Source organism: Piliocolobus tephrosceles, chromosome 9 (genome assembly GCF_002776525.5).
Source record: "Piliocolobus tephrosceles isolate RC106 chromosome 9, ASM277652v3, whole genome shotgun sequence".
In the NCBI taxonomy this organism is placed as follows: Eukaryota; Metazoa; Chordata; class Mammalia; order Primates; family Cercopithecidae; genus Piliocolobus; species Piliocolobus tephrosceles.
Window position 1 is genome coordinate 98325153 of NC_045442.1, and position 17283 is coordinate 98342435.

At 41.6% G+C, this 17283-nt stretch overlaps 1 protein-coding gene across 3 annotated transcripts in view; it reads left to right on the forward strand.

The window, feature by feature from the left end:
* The window catches only part of NRP1 (neuropilin 1), a 160459-nt gene that overhangs the window by 130996 nt on the left and 12180 nt on the right, over nucleotides 1-17283 (forward strand). For 2 of the 3 annotated variants that reach the window (XM_023218148.2, XM_023218149.2), the window contains 3 exons: nucleotides 3303-3407; nucleotides 8478-8537; nucleotides 13739-13876. In XM_023218148.2, the coding sequence (XP_023073916.1) occupies nucleotides 3303-3407; nucleotides 8478-8537; nucleotides 13739-13876 (303 nt within the window). Of the gene's footprint in view, nucleotides 1-367; nucleotides 1273-3302; nucleotides 3408-8477; nucleotides 8538-13738; nucleotides 13877-17283 lie in introns of those variants that run through there. The other variant, XM_023218150.2, reaches the window with a different exon arrangement.

The window sequence follows — 17283 nt, forward strand, 5'->3', positions numbered from 1 at the left end:
TCTAGCCCCATAGAGGTCTTGCTCCAGCCTAGCTTCAAGAATGACTATTGTTGGCATCCAGATGTTAATCAGCCGAGCATATATGCTCACAGTTGTTTTGAAGAATGCTTTTTAATGTCACCTTCTTGCAATTTTAAAATTATTTGTGTCTTGAGCTACCAAATATAATTATATTCCTGAGCACATTAAATACCATAAAACTTTACTTATGCATGACAGAATCTTCAGCTATCAATCACCATACTCCTGAATCATTCATAGCTACTTTTTCAATGTGTTTATTTAAAAGCAGGCCATTTTCTCCCATTCTTTACTGTGTAGTTGTTTCCATATCTGTAGTCATGCCCCAGACACCTAAATTATCCAGGCACTATCAACACAGACCAAGAATGTCCATGTGCCAGCACTTTGGCAAAGGATGCCAAGAAAAAGAAGGGATGGGTGAACTCCATTCACTGCAGAGGCATTCGTTCAATTCACAGAGAAACGTGGTCATCTGGAAAGGGAGTCTGCTCTCAGGATGCGAAATCTGTAGCCTGGATTCTGGAAGGCGATGCTGATTTAGGAGGTGGAGTGAATGGAGGGTTGAAAAGATAGCCTGCTGGAAGTTTTGAAAGCACCCTTGCAAAAATTGTAATGAGAACGTGATGACAGTGAAAGAGATCTGACCTAACTGACTCCATCTTCTTCTAACCTCCAAGCTGTCCTTGTTCATTCCTGGGCGTAGGCCAAACTAACTTTAGGAGGAACTTATGGTTTCACTTTGAAACAAAGACAATAACAGCTCTTTCCCAAAACAAACCCCCTTCCTGCCTGGGTACTAGATTGCCTTTGCAAGGCTAACGAATTAGCCACAAAATTAGAAATTACGGTTTAGGGGAAAAAAATGAAATTATAGTTTAGGGGTCATGTAGCTGGAGGCTGCAAGATTCTGAACCTCCCCAAATTGCTCCTGGGGATAATGTCACTGTTGTAAAATCTAAGATCAGGGCTTCAGATATCTTGCAGACCCTGTAGTTGACGGATCAGCTGGCACTTCCCAGATCGATCAACTGGCTCATCCTGCCTTGTGTCCCCACCAGAAATTGACTCAGCACAAGAGGACACCTTCGACTCCCTGTGATTTCATCTCAGACCTGACCAATGAGCACCTGCCACTTTTCAACCCCTACTCACCAAATTATCCTTCAAAACCTCAACCCCAAGTAATAATAGAACCCTTATCTCCCATACAGTTGTCTCTGCATGAATTAAACTCCTTCTCTATTGCAATTCCCCTGTCTTGACAAATCAGCCCTGTCTAGGCAGCAGGCAAGGAGGACTCATGGGGAAGTTAGAGCTTCCACTCTAGCGTCACTTCTGTAGTGAGGTAGAAATGATCGGTGAAGGGATTTGCCTACAGATGTTTCCAAGCACTCACAAAAGTGAGGACATTGCCCTGGGCCGTATGTGAAACAAACATCTGGGGAAAGTAATGTCAAAGCTTTTTGATATGATTGGTGAAAAGAAATGCTTTTCTTCTCCCTTCAATCAGTAGCAGGCCCTTATTAAACATCTACTCTGTGCCTTGTTCTAGGGGAGACACCTAAGGGAATGCAGGAGAAAGATGCAGTCCACTCCAGCCTCCCAGGAGTGTCTGTCCTAGGTGCTAGCACTTATATTTAAGAAATAAAGAACCACAGGCTGGGTGCAGTGGCTCATGTCTGTAATCCCAGCTACTCGTGAGGCTGAGACAGGAGAATCTCTTGAATCAGGGAAGCGGAGGTTGCAGTGAGCTGAGATCACGCCATTGCACTCCAGCCTGGGTGACAAGAGCGAAACTCCAAATAAAAAAAAGAAAAAAGAAATAAAGAACTCCAGAAGATAATATATTTTCAAATAGTAAAACTGGAACATACATATCATTCACTTCCTCTTTTTTTTCCGTTGAATCTAGTGAATCTAGCTAGCCACTACCTCAGGCCATTTATAATGCGGAACTCCTCCTTTAGAAACAGCTTGATGAATGCAGAAAAATCAGCAAAATGAATAGAGTTTTAAATACTTAAAGGTAGCACATTATCAAGAGCAAGGAGAGCTTAGGGAAGAAAGACAACTGTCTGGCTTGCCAGAGAAGATACCACTGATTCAATGAGAGCAATAAATAGAGGCCAGAACACGGGTGTATGTGTTTTACAAAAAAGTCTGGATTGCAGGCCTGAATGGCATGTATGTTATTTGCACATGGTAACGTCTTAGTTATTACTGGTGTGTGTCTTTGGGCCGTTGAAGAAGCTGAAACTTAGCTCTGTTTCTCCATGTGCCATAACTCTGCTTGGTGTTTCAGCACCATTCAAAGAATGTCGAATTTTTACTGAGAAAGTGGCAGTTACGCACACATTCCTACTGGCCGGAAGAGAACAGCCCCCACCACCACCATCTTGTATGGTTCTCAGACATCACGAGAGCTATCCATTATCTCAAGTCTTATAAAGTGAAATGTAATGCCAAAAACTGTAAAATATTAAACAGATTGCAAAAATGAGTAACAGGCTGAAAAAAATAGCTGAACGAAATTTAAAGGACTTCAAAAGCAGTCTTTGATTAATGTTGGATACCTTTCAACTGCAAATTCAGAGATATAGGAATACCTGTGAATAGTGGAATGCAGTCCTATGAGAGTTCATGTAAAATGACCCCGGGATATCTGAGACAACTTCTGTCACACACCTGCCCTGGAGAGAGGGTTCACAGTTTGAGAAGCTACTTAAAGAGAAATGGAATCACTGTTTTTTGTTTGTTTGGTTTGGTTTGGTTTTAAAAAGCACTTTTGCATTAAATGTGAATGTTGATTCCCTTCGGGGAAGAATCATAATATAAACTTAGCAAACTTAGTCAGTACTAAGAATATAAAAGAATTTATGACAAGTGAGTGCTCTAACACCTCGAAAATGAAAGGGAAAACATTTCAAGCAAAATCTGTATCTTCAAAGTTCTCAACTCCAGGGTCCTGAATAAATAACCAGTGAGAACTCAAGAGCTTTTCAGAAGAAGGATGTTTATGTAGATAACAATGTATAAAATGCTAAGGCAGCCAACTCTACTCAGCAGATATGAATCAAATACCAAAACAAAGCAGGCTCTGCTATTATACATTCTGCAGAATCCAAGTATATCTAGCTCCTGAAAGAGAGGCAAACCATGCCCCTGGCCTTCTTACTGCAGATTAAAGTTTTCTGCATAAGCGTTAGCAGATCTAACAGCCAGAGGCTTGAGAATACATTTCCAAGGTGTGAGATAATAATCCTTGGATCTTGTTTCAGCCCCTACAGCTGGACCAACCACTCCCAACGGGAACCCAGTGGATGAATGTGATGACGACCAGGCCAACTGCCACAGTGGAACAGGTGATGACTTCCAGCTCACAGGTGCAGAAACCATCTTCATCCCATTGCTGTACCATTTCAGTTCATGTCGTAGTTGGGACTGGCTAACACCTGTGTGTGTGCTTATAACTCCGCATGGCAAAGAGCTGCCCAGAAAGAGAAGCTGCCTTGCCAGAACACGTGCATCTTCATTTCCTCATGTCATCTGGATAGACGAGTTGTTCTTAGTAGCCACAACCATTTGAAACAACAATTGGAGCCATTTTCAGAGCCGAAGGCTAGGATTATCTTAACTGAATAAGAATTTCTCCATGGCTAAATGTGCTAAACTGATCCTTATTTTCAGACCCCCCTCCCCGCATAACACGTGCACCGCCCCTACATAACCACACACTTCAGAATGTTTATTTTCATTTTCTAACGAGGACAAGTTTTTTTGAGTGGATCCTTTATCCAACGAATGGATAAAATTAGGCTTATATTTGAAGTGCGGCTTTTAAGTTGGGATTTGCTAAATCATTATACATGAACATTTACAAAAGCAGAATTAGTTGCTATTTCACATCACCACCGGCCAGCAAATACATCAGTGATGTTGTGTGCCAAATGTCTCACTAATTAATCTAGAGTATTACTCACTAATCTCCTAAAACCCTAAAAGCTACGAAGTGACTTTCTCTTCCACTTGGAATGGCAGAGGAAATATTAGGCAAGTGGAGAAATGGGATTACACCATTTGGAAATTGGCCGAGGCACTAGGGTTTTCACCCTGTGGTTGCAAAAGGTATTGTGGGACTTTTACTGCTCCCTGGGCCAAAATGCAGTTTCAATAGCATCTGACTCTCATTTTAGATTAAAAGTGAGCTTTTGAATGCAGGTCTGCATTTTTACCCAGAAGGGACTTGGAGAGCCCACATAATTAATTTCCATGGGCAAAACTGAAGGCATTACCATGTAACTTCATAATAAGGCCATGTTATTGGTTAATGCATTCGTGCAAAATCTGGAAGGAAATGTCCTACAGTACATTTCCAATTATTTCAAAAGCTCTCCTCTGAAGGAGTGAGAGAGCTCCGCACTCTGAGGTGGAATAAAGAGTAAAAGAAAGAAAAAAAATTGAAAATCTATCCCAGAAATTTAGTACTATGAACTGGGTTTACATTTAAATCCCACCTCCTAAAGCTGTCTCTCTCCAAATTTCCAGAGTAATCATTTACATTCATATGGCCAATAAATGTCACATTGCTATGAACTTTTGAATGCTTGTATACAAGCAGCCACAAGCCACAAAACTTAGTTTAATTAATGCAGAGGCATTTTCTGTGTAAGATGTCAAGTTCAAGTTGAAAACTCAACCGCTGATATAAAAAACAGAGTACTACTCCATGAACCAGGTCCTCTGGAAGCTTCCCGGGGTTGCCTGTAAACATTCTGCCACAAACCTCAGGTTTTTACAGACCCCGTCACACATCCATAGTGAAATTTCTCATAAAAAAGGAATGATTGCAGGATCCCAGTGTACCCTTTCAATTGCCCTCTTGTGGAAGGGGTTCTTTTCTTCATAAACCCTAAAGTGGTCAGTTAATATTGATTAGAAACAAAGCCTCAGATTTACTCCTCATATCAGAACAACCAGCCTTCTCATTTTTGCATTAGTTCATGACTGAATCAATTGAAACTGAAGCCTTTGAATGAAATAGGGCGAGTATGTTAGCCTGGAGCAAATTGTGTATGGCAGCGAGTTACAAACCACAGAAAATGGGTCATTTATAGTGGAAACACTGACAACCTTTCAAAACTGTAAGGTTTTGCTTTACCTACAGCGTTTAAATTATTTCTTTGGTAGATAGAAGAAAGTTCATTCTGACTTTTTTCTTTTTACATATAACCATGGCGAAAAAGAGTTATTCCCAGATCAGCACATTTGTCTCAATAATTCTATAAATACTCTCATATATTAAGAACCGCTGAGGATGTTGATAAGGCCTGTCCCACACCTCCATCAAGAAGTCATTTTAGAAGACATTCTCATGCTTCATATCCATTTATTGCAAGAAGGCAATCTTTTTCTTTTTAAAACATTTTGTACTTTACAAAACTATTTGCTATTCTTTTCTGAAAATGGATGTGCTCACATGCCATTGTTTGCAAGGGGCAAAAACCTCACCTAACCCAGACACCTTTTTATGTGGAAACTACACATCTCCTATGCTCACGAGCAATTTTGCATCCTTTTTGCTAATTCTGGCACAGGCTTTACTGTCAGGACTACAAACATTGGATGTTTAGTGTGATGAAACCAAACCAAGAGCGTTATTGCTTTAACCCTGATAGGTGGAACATGGAAATTGGGATCAATGGTGTCTTTAGGGGTTGTCTGTTCCTTAGCACAGGTGTTGATTTAATTTATTCTCCTGGGGTGACCTACCTATATCTAGAGGGGAGAAATATTGTAGTGAAATGCTTGTTACATACAAACCACGCCGAATTCCAGGTGTACTCTACCAAATGCATGGAAAGGAGTAGAATGTGCTCTCCCAGACCTGGTAGCCAAGGTGAAGATGCTTCCCTGAAGTTACTCATTTGCAAATGCCTTGGAAGTCATTAGATAATACACTTGGCCTCAAAGGCACCAGGCAGCTAAATTTTACGTTAGAGCTGTGTATACCCAACAGTGGAATTTGTCTGCTAACCTACAGCAAAACCGATTATGCATATCAGTTTTAAAAAGCAAATTTTCACCTTGAATCTTTCTCCTATAAGACCACAGGGAACAGAATGCTAATGTATTCTGGCCTCCCTCCAATTCTGCCATTATAGATTCACCTTCTTAACCCATAATACATATAATTCCTTCTTCTTAGTGCCTGCCTTGTTGAGGCCTTGCACACATGTGACCACTCATCCAGCATATTTGCTGGGAGAGCTGAGGTACCGTGACTTGGTGCTGCAGTTGATTAGCCTAGAAATCTTAAGACCATTCCAAGAGCACAATTTTATGGCTCTCTGATTCATGCTATGGAAATGTAACATGATTTCTGATCTGTGGGAACTGCCAGATAGGCCTGGCCCGAATAAAGATCATCACAAATCTTTATTGAATGATATTATTGGGAAGTGCACAATTATGGCACCCTGTAACCACCTTCAGAACTTTCCATGGTAGTCGTGGGCCCACCCTATTCACTTACCATGAATTGGTTCAATACTGTATCTGGATATAACAGGTTACTTCCAACCATAATCTGCATCATGGATAGACATAAGGAGAAATAGCTTTCTCAAGCACCTATGTAATAAACAGCAAACCACTGTTTCCCAAACTCAGTGGGTTATAAGACTCATCTGAGAAGCTTTCAAAAATACAGATTTTGGCCAGGCATGGTGGCTCACACCTGTAACACCAGCACTTTGGGAGGCCAAAGCGAGAGGATCACTCGAAGTCAGAAGTTTGAGACCAGCTTGGGCCAGCCAGGCTTGGTGGCACACACCTAGTCCTGGCTACACAGGAGGCTGAGGCAGGAGGATCCCTTGAGCCCAAGAGTTTGAGGCTACAGTGCATGATGGCGCCACAGCACTCCAGCCTGGGTGACAGCAAGACTCTGTCTCAAAAAAATGCGGATTTCAAAGCCTACGCCTAGAGATTCCAATTCTCATTTAGGTCTGGAGAGGACAGGTGGATGGGAGACTGCAATTTCAACAAGCGTTCTGGTGATTCTTACAGTTGGGCAAGTTTAAGAACACTACTTTACAACAGAAGTATAATGATGAACAGTGGGAAATGGGTGAGTAAAGAGGTGGAAGAGAAGGTGAAGCTAAGTCTCAATAGACAAGGTTACAGCCTATCCCCTGACCAGTGAGATGCAGTAGGCCTGCACTCATTGGAAACTCACAGCATTCAGGGTGTTACTTGTTCAGTCTGTGAACAAGTTTCTCCTGTTCTTGTTCACAAGAACTGGGACAGTGAAATGTTTCTCCTGTTCTCCTTTTCCTGCTGCTTCCTGCAGCTTCTCCAAACCACATACAGGGCAGGGTATTTGTCCTTGAGGAAAGTAAATAGCTCCAGTAGCCAAACAGAGGAGGAACCCATAGCACCTTACTTTAAACCCTCAGTTTTCCAGTTTTTAAAATAGATTGTGGGGACTAGCCTTGCAACTTCCCTGAAGGCACACACCTGAAACCTTGGAAAATGATTTAAAGATTAGAGGTTGAGGTCAAGTTTAATACCATTGCTTTTGCAGAGGCCTTTGCTTTTCACTGTTGCAATTGTGTGCTGTGCTTTGTCTGGGAATCAGTGAGTGCCCATGGAGTGAAGTCCCAGTTTCTGGGTGCCTTCTGGATGCTTTGTAAAGAAAGGTGTTAGGATACGTTGTCTACTTGAAAATTGCAGGCTGGGCATGGTGGCTCAGACGCGTAACCCTAGCACTTCGGCAGGCTGAGGTGGACGGATCACTTGGGGTCAGGAGTTCGAGACTAGGCTGGCCTATATGGTAAAACCCTGTCTCTACTAAAAATACAAAAATTACCTGGGCATGGTGGCACATGCCTGTAATCCCAGCTACTCAGGAGGCTGAGGCAGGATAATCGCTTGAACCTGGGAGGCAGAAGTTGTAGTGAGCCGAGACTGTGCCACTGCACTCCAGCCTGGGCAACAGAGTAAGATTCCATCTCAAAAAAAAAAAAAAAAGAAAGAAAGAAAGAAGAAAAGAAAGAAAGAAAATCGCTAAGAGATTAAATTGTTCTCACCATAAAGAAAGCCCAACATAAGTTTATGAAGTAATGCATATGTGAACTAACTTGATTTAGCCATTCCACTAAGTGTACCAAAACATTACATTGCATGCCATAAATATACACAACTTCTATTTGTTAATTTAGACAATTATTTTATTTATAAATTTTTAAAAGAAATATGTTAGGTAAAAAAATGGTTTATTTGAATTTGATATTGTGATGAGCAAAACTGAAGGGAAACAATTGCTACCATTGAAATTAAAAGGATTTTTCTATGGAAAATATTTGCCTCTGATAGACATTCGTAAGTGTACATTTTTCTCCTACATATTCGCTACCGTTTTCTTATTTTTGCATGTTGCTGTTTTTGTTTTTCAGGTGGCACCACTGTGCTGGCCACAGAAAAGCCCACAGTCATAGACAGCACCATACAATCAGGTATCAAATAAAATATGAAACGTGGCAGATTCCATGTACCTCTCTCCTCTCCGCGGCTGCGCTCCTCGCTTTCAGTTTCCCTGAAAGTCCTAGAAGGAGAGATGCCACACAGCATCTGGTCTCCAAGCATGAGCCATAAATATTGCTTTCCTTTCATCCACATGTATATGCAGCAGGGAGTGAGATTTCCTTCTCCATCAGTAATTGCCAAATGGTGACAATCCCAGCTCTCCACTGAAGGAACGGAGTAACATACTTTGTTTAAACGCAGCACATCTAGGACATGGATTGTGTTTGCAAACTACAGGAGAAGGAAATCTCACAGGCAGCACAGCCCGACTATTTATTTTCATCGCAATCCTGCAAAACCCAGACAGGCAAAGTTTGTCAGTTTTGCCTGCCATGGAGTTGGCAGTTTTACAACAGCGTTTCCAGTGGGTGTGCCATGAAATGGGGTTCAGGAAACCACAGTTTATAATTGTGCACGGAGAGAAGCACACCCTTGGGAACAGCACCTCCTCATCCTTTTATTAATAGAAAAGCGTAACGACTTTTAAAGCCCTTGGTTTGCTGTCGATCGGGGGCCAGTCACGGTTAAACGGTGGCCTTCCTCTCGCTGGCCTTTGTGTTTAGTTAGTATCCTGTAAAATTCTTCCTGGCAGACATACACGAAGGGAAACAGTCAGTATAAGCAATCAGAGGTTTTAAATACTTTAAAGTTAATCATTAGAGTAAGGTGAGCAGGTCAGTTTTCCAGCTTTCTCCCATTTCCTCTATTGAAGCTCGCTCAGCCTTGGCCTCTGCAGTCATTTATTAATGGGGCGTGTGGTGTATATCAATGTTTCCTCAATGGTATGACACTACCCAGCTAGGCAGAAAGTAGAAAGGGCCGCCCTAATTAGTATGCTTTCTTAAAGGACACTGTCACTGTTGACCTGATTAAACTGCAAAACAAACTTCTCTTTGGTCAAACTTAACCCCCAGCTGCCCTATAGCATGTTCAGGTTGACAAAATTCCTGCTACCACACAGCCCAGACACCTCCTACAAAACCAAGACATGAAACAGAAGAGTCACTGCCTAAATTCAGAAAATGGTGAAGTCCTACACACATCTTAAGTTGTAAAATGTGGCTTTCAAAGACTGTGCAGGCACCTCCCATAACTGAAGGTACTCATGAGAACAGCCCTGCCTCTCCTTTTCTTTGTACCTTTCCTGTAAGTTCTTAGCCCTTGGGAAGATTTTCTGTGGATAAAGGGTAATGACCACTAGTTGGTTCTCTATGTCCTTTCTGGGATAGGGAAGAGGGGTGAGGTGAATAAATGAAGTTCTGATCACATAACAAACATTTTAGCTGTTATTGCAGTTTCTTCTCTTGCCAGAGAGGTAATTAAAGCCACTATGAAGTTGCCAGCTAATTTATTTCATTTCATCTCTCTTCTCCTTGACTATGAAAGGGTGTAGGGATCGTTAAAAAAGACAGAAGTGAACAAGAGCTGTGTAGAAAATGGAAAGTTATATCAGATTCCAAATCTAGGTAATTTTCCCTGAATGTTGAAGGTCAATATTGTCAGAGCAGGAGTGGTTTTGTTAACATATTTGATTTGTGCACAATCTCAAGGTCACTTGAGGGATGGCTTCCCAGAGGGGCCAGTCATTCCTGTCACAGAGTCTACTGTGGTCAGAGGTCAGGTGTGCAAATTACAACAGTAGGACCTATTGCTATCACCATCTGAACAAGTTCAGTTCAAACCACACGGGTCTACTGATCGGGGTGGTCTGGCCCGGTTTGAATTTCACAGTCAGTGCAGAGTCCTTTGCAAATTGACTTACTTTCCTGTTTCTCCATTGTCTAAGTCATGAATCTGGACTCCAAGTCTCTGTTTGTGGCTAATGGACTGTCTGACCTTCCTGGAAGGAGTTCTGTTGATTGTAACTTCCTCGCTAAGTCAATGCCCAGAATATTGCAAGGGGACTTGAGCATGCTTCAGCCAGGGGTCAGGTCTGACTCTGAAGAGCTGACCTAGTGGCCCGAGTCTCCTGATACTTTGATCTACACTGTTCTGCAGGATTCAGATTCTTCAAGCGTCATCACAAGCAGCAATCAATGAGACCTCAAAACCTTCATCATAATTCCATTTTGCCATTATAGACTCAACTCAGAGTCTTACGATTTCATCTTGCTGATTCTCATCAACATAATAAACTCCATGGGCATGTAATATTTATATACTTTTATGTAATCAGATGCAGAAAAGCTGGTTAACGCTCCACCAGCAAGTGATGGGATCCTTATATTTTTAATTCAGTTCTCTCTGGCGAGAGCTCTAACCCTCTGAGGCTTCTCCAGCGTTCCTGCAGCAGCTTGGAGTATATTCATCACCTAAGATTGTATGGGCCTGAGCACCTCTGCTTGTTTAGACTGAAAGACTAGTCTATGAATAAGTGAGTTAACCTGCTCTATAGAAGTTTGGAATACCAGATTTAAAAATTAAATCCTTATGCATACATGTGGTGCTAATGATCCAACTTCAGGCAAGATGGGTTTGGCAAGCACAGCTGGTACTTGCTCTCAGAGGCTATAAATTTGTTTTAAGTTCAGAATATTGTTTCCTGCTATTTTTAAGAGTCAAGAAGGGATTTAGCTGAATTACCCCCATTGAATTTAATGAGAGTTGTGTGCCCCTCCAGGGCTTGGGTAATATTTTGAAAACGTAAACATCGGTAGTCCTATATGTTTGTTTCATTCATTCATTTGCTTTTTTTCTTTTCTTTTCTCTCTCCCTTTCTCCTTTCCTCTGTCTTTCTCTCTTTCTTTTTCCTTTCTATAAACGTTTATGGGTAGTTTGTGTGTTTGTCTTTCTAGCCAAGCTGAAAGGTGACTCCATAACCCTCCCCAACAAAAGGCATTGATTTAAAAACATATCCTTTAAATAACCAAATTGCCACAAGTTACATGATCAAGACAAGAGGATAAAAGGGCAGTAAAATACAAAAAGTTAGAGCAATTCACCTTGTTAAATGTACAGGATGAGGAAGGACACTGGAAGGTAAAGGCAGACTGTCATTCTCTGAAGCAAGAAGTGCCTGAAACATGTTTTCAGGCAAAGTGGTTCCATGTCCTGGTCATTTCAAAAATACCCAAGTTCCTACATTTTATGATATCATCAGAATATTAATAGCCACAATAAAGGATGATGTCGTTTTCTGTTCTATAGATAATCAATGTAATGCATTAACAAGGTAAATATAGGCAGAACTGTGTGTGCTGGAGTGGCTTTCATTATTCTCAATGTGCATGTTTTATCAAGTGTATTTAAGCAGAAAAATCAATACCACACACACATTAACATGTTCCGATATTAACATTTTCGAACATGAGATTATGCAACAATACATTTCAGGGTCATGGGCGTTGGCATCCAAGGTGGCTCAATCATTCAGTCACTGTTCAGTTGACTGTACTTCATCTACATAATTCAATCTTGCTGCAGAAAAATGTGCTAAATTTTGGAGCGGGTTTCCCATGCCTTAAGAAGTCCTGTTTCATGGCTATGATAGACTAAACCTGAAATATATCTCTCCGATGACACTATAGCTGTGAAAAATATAGCCTTTTTGCACTAAATGTAAGTACTCATGTTAGACACATCACATAGCTTACTAGTTTACTTTCCTGAACTGGCTCTGTCTACCCTTTGGGAGGTCACAGCATCACTGGGAGAATCCAGACTGCTCCTTTTTGATAGTTCTTATGACGAATTCCTTCCAAAATTTGACATTAGTCCTAGAAAAGGGTTCCTTACAAGCTAAAAATGCAAAGTAAGCCATTCTTATCTATTCCATAAATCTTCTCATTAAAATTCCTCCTGCCATTGGGGGAGGGGCTGTGGAGACCAGGCTCAGAGCAGAAAGCGAGATACTTTGTATTAAACACGAGCAAGTTAAAGAGAAGCTCAAAAGGAGATAAGGTCTTGGCCTGACCCTGATACAGCACCTAATACCAGACTTCCCTTATTGTTCATAGGGATTCTTTTGAGGCTTATTTTTAAGTTCAACGGGCCAGACGCCCCAGGCGCCTCCCTGTTTGTTTCAATGCTGCCATCTCGTGGACTGCCTAAACTCAGTGACAAGCCTAGAGGCCCTTCGTCACCGGGGAAAGCAGCTGTGTCTGTGAGCTTCGTTCTTTATTGGGAAGATGAAAGGAGGGGGCAGAAACCTGAGAATTTCATCTTTAGAATTTTTTTATTGTTAGCTTATGTTTACGAAAACAACAGTCATACTTGGGATAAGTAGCGATGATTTCATTTTTCCCATACTTAAAAGTTCAGCTCCTTTCAAAAAGAGGCTGCGTAAAAAGTCAGGCTGTGGGTTTTAAAAACACCATAGTCCAACAGCACCTTGTAGGGCACACACAAGGCAAGTCATTCCCGTGAATTCATTCACGCTGTCTTTTCAGATTCCCAAGGAAGCCTTTTGAACATGAAAAAAAAAAAAAAAAAGTAAAGTAAAGTAAAAAACGGGTATTTAGATGACCTTGCATTGAGGTTTTAAGCCAGGTGAACAATTTATATGTAAATTTAGAAATTAAAAAAGCAGAAATTGGTACTTAAATTAATCGACTTTATAGAAAGCATGGAAGAAAAAAGAAATCTTAAAATGCTTAAGAGATTCTAACCCTGACATTAAAGACCTGAAGCATGAACTGGTGAGGTGGAAATAGAGAAAACCTCCCGGGTGAGGCATTTCACCAAGTTACTTTCCACTTCTGAGGCTTCATGGGTCAATCTCTAATTAAGATTCTTTTCATTGGTGGGTATCAACTTATATGATTTATCCTCAAGAACAGAATGGCTTTCATATTAAATACGGTGGAAATGGGGAGAGTGTTGCAAATGTAATATACGTGCTTTAGAAAATAGCCTTCCTGGAAATTTTATGTAAACCCAATTTGACAGGCAGTCCATAATCCTTTTAAAGCTGGATTTTTAAAGAAATTACTAAATGTGATTTTGCAAACATTTTGACATCTCCATGCATCTTTTGGTTTCTTGGTAATCCTGGCTTTCCCAGAATTTTCAAACAGACATAAAGTTGTATAAATCGTGCTTTCCATGAATGAATGAAGGGCCTTTGTGACCCTGAATGATCAAATGTGTCTTTCTCTGCTTGTCTCTTATTTTTGCTTCCCACCCACTGAAGAGTTTCCAACATATGCTTTTAACTGTGAATTTGGCTGGGGCTCTCACAAGACCTTCTGCCACTGGGAACATGACAATCGCGTGCAGCTCAAGTGGAGTGTGTTGACCAGCAAGACGGGACCCATTCAGGATCACACAGGTAGCACAGAGTTCACTTCGGCTGCATAGCTTTGCAGATTCTCTTTGATTCCGAGGCTGTGTTACTGGGAGGGCTTCTAATGTCTGTGAATTTAGGGGGGTAGGAAATACTACAGGCATTCACACGTGCCCTTATTTTCTGGAATTAACAATGTTTCTTTCCCTAGCAGAAAGAAGCATAGGGCAAATCATAGTAATGCCCCTTGAAGTTGGCCACTGATTGGCCTCCTTGAAAACAGCCAATTGGGCAAGGATGTATGCATTAGCATTCATCTTATACTCTTTTTTTTTTTTTTTGAAACGGAGTCTCACTGTTGTCTGGGCTGGAATGCAATGGCACTATCTCCGCTCCCTGCAACCTCCGCCTCCCGGGTTCACGCAATTCTCCTGCCTCAGCCTCCCGAGTACCTGGGATTACAGGCACACACCACCACAGCCGGCTAATTTTTTGTATTTTTAGTAGAGACGGGGTTTCACCATGTTGGCCAGGCTGGTCTCGAACTCCTGACCTCATGATCCACCCGCCTCAGCTTCCCAAAGTGCTGGAATTATAGGTGGGAACCGCTGCAACTGGCCTTATCTTATACTTTTTCTGAACTTCTTATTTTGGGCAATTTCAACCATATTCACAAATGGAAAAGAAATAGTAGAATGAATTCTCTATATGCATGACCCTGCTTCAACAATTATCAGATCATAGGAAACTTAATTTATGTCTGTCATCCCTGACTCTGAATTATTTTCAAACAAGTCCAGGCATATATTTATGTCATCTCATTTATTTTACTACTAAAGAAACAATTCACAATGCTTGCTCTCTCCACACCCTTGAAGGGGAGGTGGGGCAAGGTGGCGTGGGATTCTTACTCACTGGGGAAAGATTTAAAGCCTAGTGTATTTCCTTTGAGCAGGTAGAAACCTCACCATGCCCTAGCTCACAACTCTCCCACCACCTCCTGCCTTACTTTCTTCCTAAGATTAATCGGTGGGGGAGGAATGGGTTGGGAGACAGAAAGAGCTGGCAGCTTCTCCAGTGAACTCTCTTATCTGCCCCCATTCTGCTACCCATCTAGTTATTTCACTGCCCAACTTGAGGTACAGTATAAAGGACCAGCAGGCAGGACATGGTGGCTCACACCTGTAATCCCAACACTTTGCGGGGCCAGAGCAGGAGAATCAGTTGAGTTAGAGAGTTAGAGACGAGCCTGGGCAACACAGCAAGACACTGACATTACAAAATAAAAACTTTTTAAAAATCAACCAAGCATAAGTGTGCACGCTTGTAGTCCCAACTACTCAGAGTCTGTTGTAGGACTTTGAGCCTAGGAGTTCGAGGCTGCAGTGACCTATGATCGCACCATTGCACTCCAGCCTGGGTGACAGAACTGGAACCTGTCTCTAAACAGAAAAAAATAAAAATTAAAAATAAAGAAATAAATAACCAGCCATGTCTGGCCCAACACACACACACACACACACACAAACACACACACACACGTATACACACTCACAGCAAACACCCAATCCACGAACTTCTGCACCCACTCGGAAATACTTACAGAGCACTGCTTGCTCAGGTAGTGGCTTCCCAAAAGGTACTCCTGGGGGCATTTACTGATGCTAGGAAATCTCATTACATTCTCCCCATCTTGGCTCTTTGGGTGAGTGAGTCAGTGGACTGATGGCTGGGCCAAGGGTACTTCATGCCTTTCCCATTTTGTGGTTCACTTTTCTCCTAGTGAATATAACCATTAAATAGGTTAAATAGGCCTCCTTCTACCACCGTTACCTCCTTGCCTAATGAGAATGACAAGGAAATTGGATAAAATTGGACTCCTTCAGATCTGAGACACTTTCAATTGAATCTTAAGACAGGCAGTTTTAGAAAACTTAAAATACTTTGACTGTAAATGGCACTGTACATATAAATGGCATCAAATTAACTAAATGCAATTAGCCAAAATGAAGGCAGTAATGGTGGAAAAATTGATGCAAAGTGAAGCAAAATGGCTCAGTAGGATCTGACATTCAAAGGAGGTTAAAAGCTATGTTAGCCAGAGACAAAAGCTAAAAGGCTTGCAGAAGTAAAGTGCTAATTGAGAAAATGAAGACAGAGTTCCTGACCCAGAACTGTGATAAAACCCTTGAAAGGGAAAATATCAGTGCTTTATGTGTTAAAGTATCAGAGAAGGAGGGCTTGTCTTAGATTAACAGCTGAGAAGTGTGATTCCTTCAGAAAGGTTGGACTCTTTTGTTCTCTCAGCCACCCAGATTTACTTGGCAGTTGTGCCAGGTCAGCTCCGACTAGAAAGAGCCCCTGCAGCTCTAGAAACACAATCATTTGTGCAGAGAGATGGGTGAGCCCAACATCTGAAAGGCAGGAACTACTTGTTAACAGGGAAAAGATCTAGATGAAAAGAGCCCTCCACGAAGCTCCCGCGCGTAGACTGACATTAGAGAGTAGATGGTGCTTTTTTACAATATTATTTGGTGAAACTTTGCAAACCAGAGATTGGGTTGTTTAAAAAGAAAATGAACACTAGCTAGGTAAAATATCCTGCTGCTTAATTTTGAATATATTGAAAGGCATCCCATTTGCTTGGTTTTCTGCATTTGACCTCTAAGAATGGAACTAGGTACCTCCTTTCAGAGGATTCCTGAAGTCTGGCATCTCTCCCTGGTTCACTGAACAAGTGGTATTTGAGAAGCTCTGTTACAGGGCAGACGCTGTCTTGGGCACTGGAAATACACGTGTAAAGGAAGACGTCCCTACACTTGAGGAACTCACAGTCTGATCATGGTTGGGAAGTGACCACAGTGCAGTTCAGTGAGGACTTCCAATGGAAGAGGCCAGTGACAATGGACCGTGTAAAAGATGATGGAAGAGGGGTCAGGGAAAACAGCCCTGTCCAGACACCAGCTGAGCTAGGCTTATTTTACTGGTTTGTGTTTGGTATGCTTTGCACAGGTTTTTGTATGGGAAGTCGTTAGGTAGAAGTAGAGTATGCATGACTTTGGGAGCTACCTCCTTGCCTAATGAGATTGACAAGGAAATTGATGAAATTGGATTCCTTCCATTTTCACTGAGTAGAGCAGAAGTTTGTGGATTGGGTGTTTATTGTGAGTGTGTGTGTGTGCATGTGTGTGTGTATGTGTGTGTTTTGGGCAGGACACTGCTGGTTCTTTATACCACACCTTAAGTTGGTGATGCAGTGACCAGGAGGAAAACAGGATGGGGGCGGATAAAAGGTCCATTGGAGGGGCTGCCAGCTCCCTCTTTGTGAAGAAGTGTGGATAGGCTGCAGGCAGTGAGCAGCCCCTGAAGAATTCTAAGCAGAGGAGCAACACAAGCACATTTTATTTATTTATTTATTTATTTATTTATTTATTTATTTATTTATTTATTTA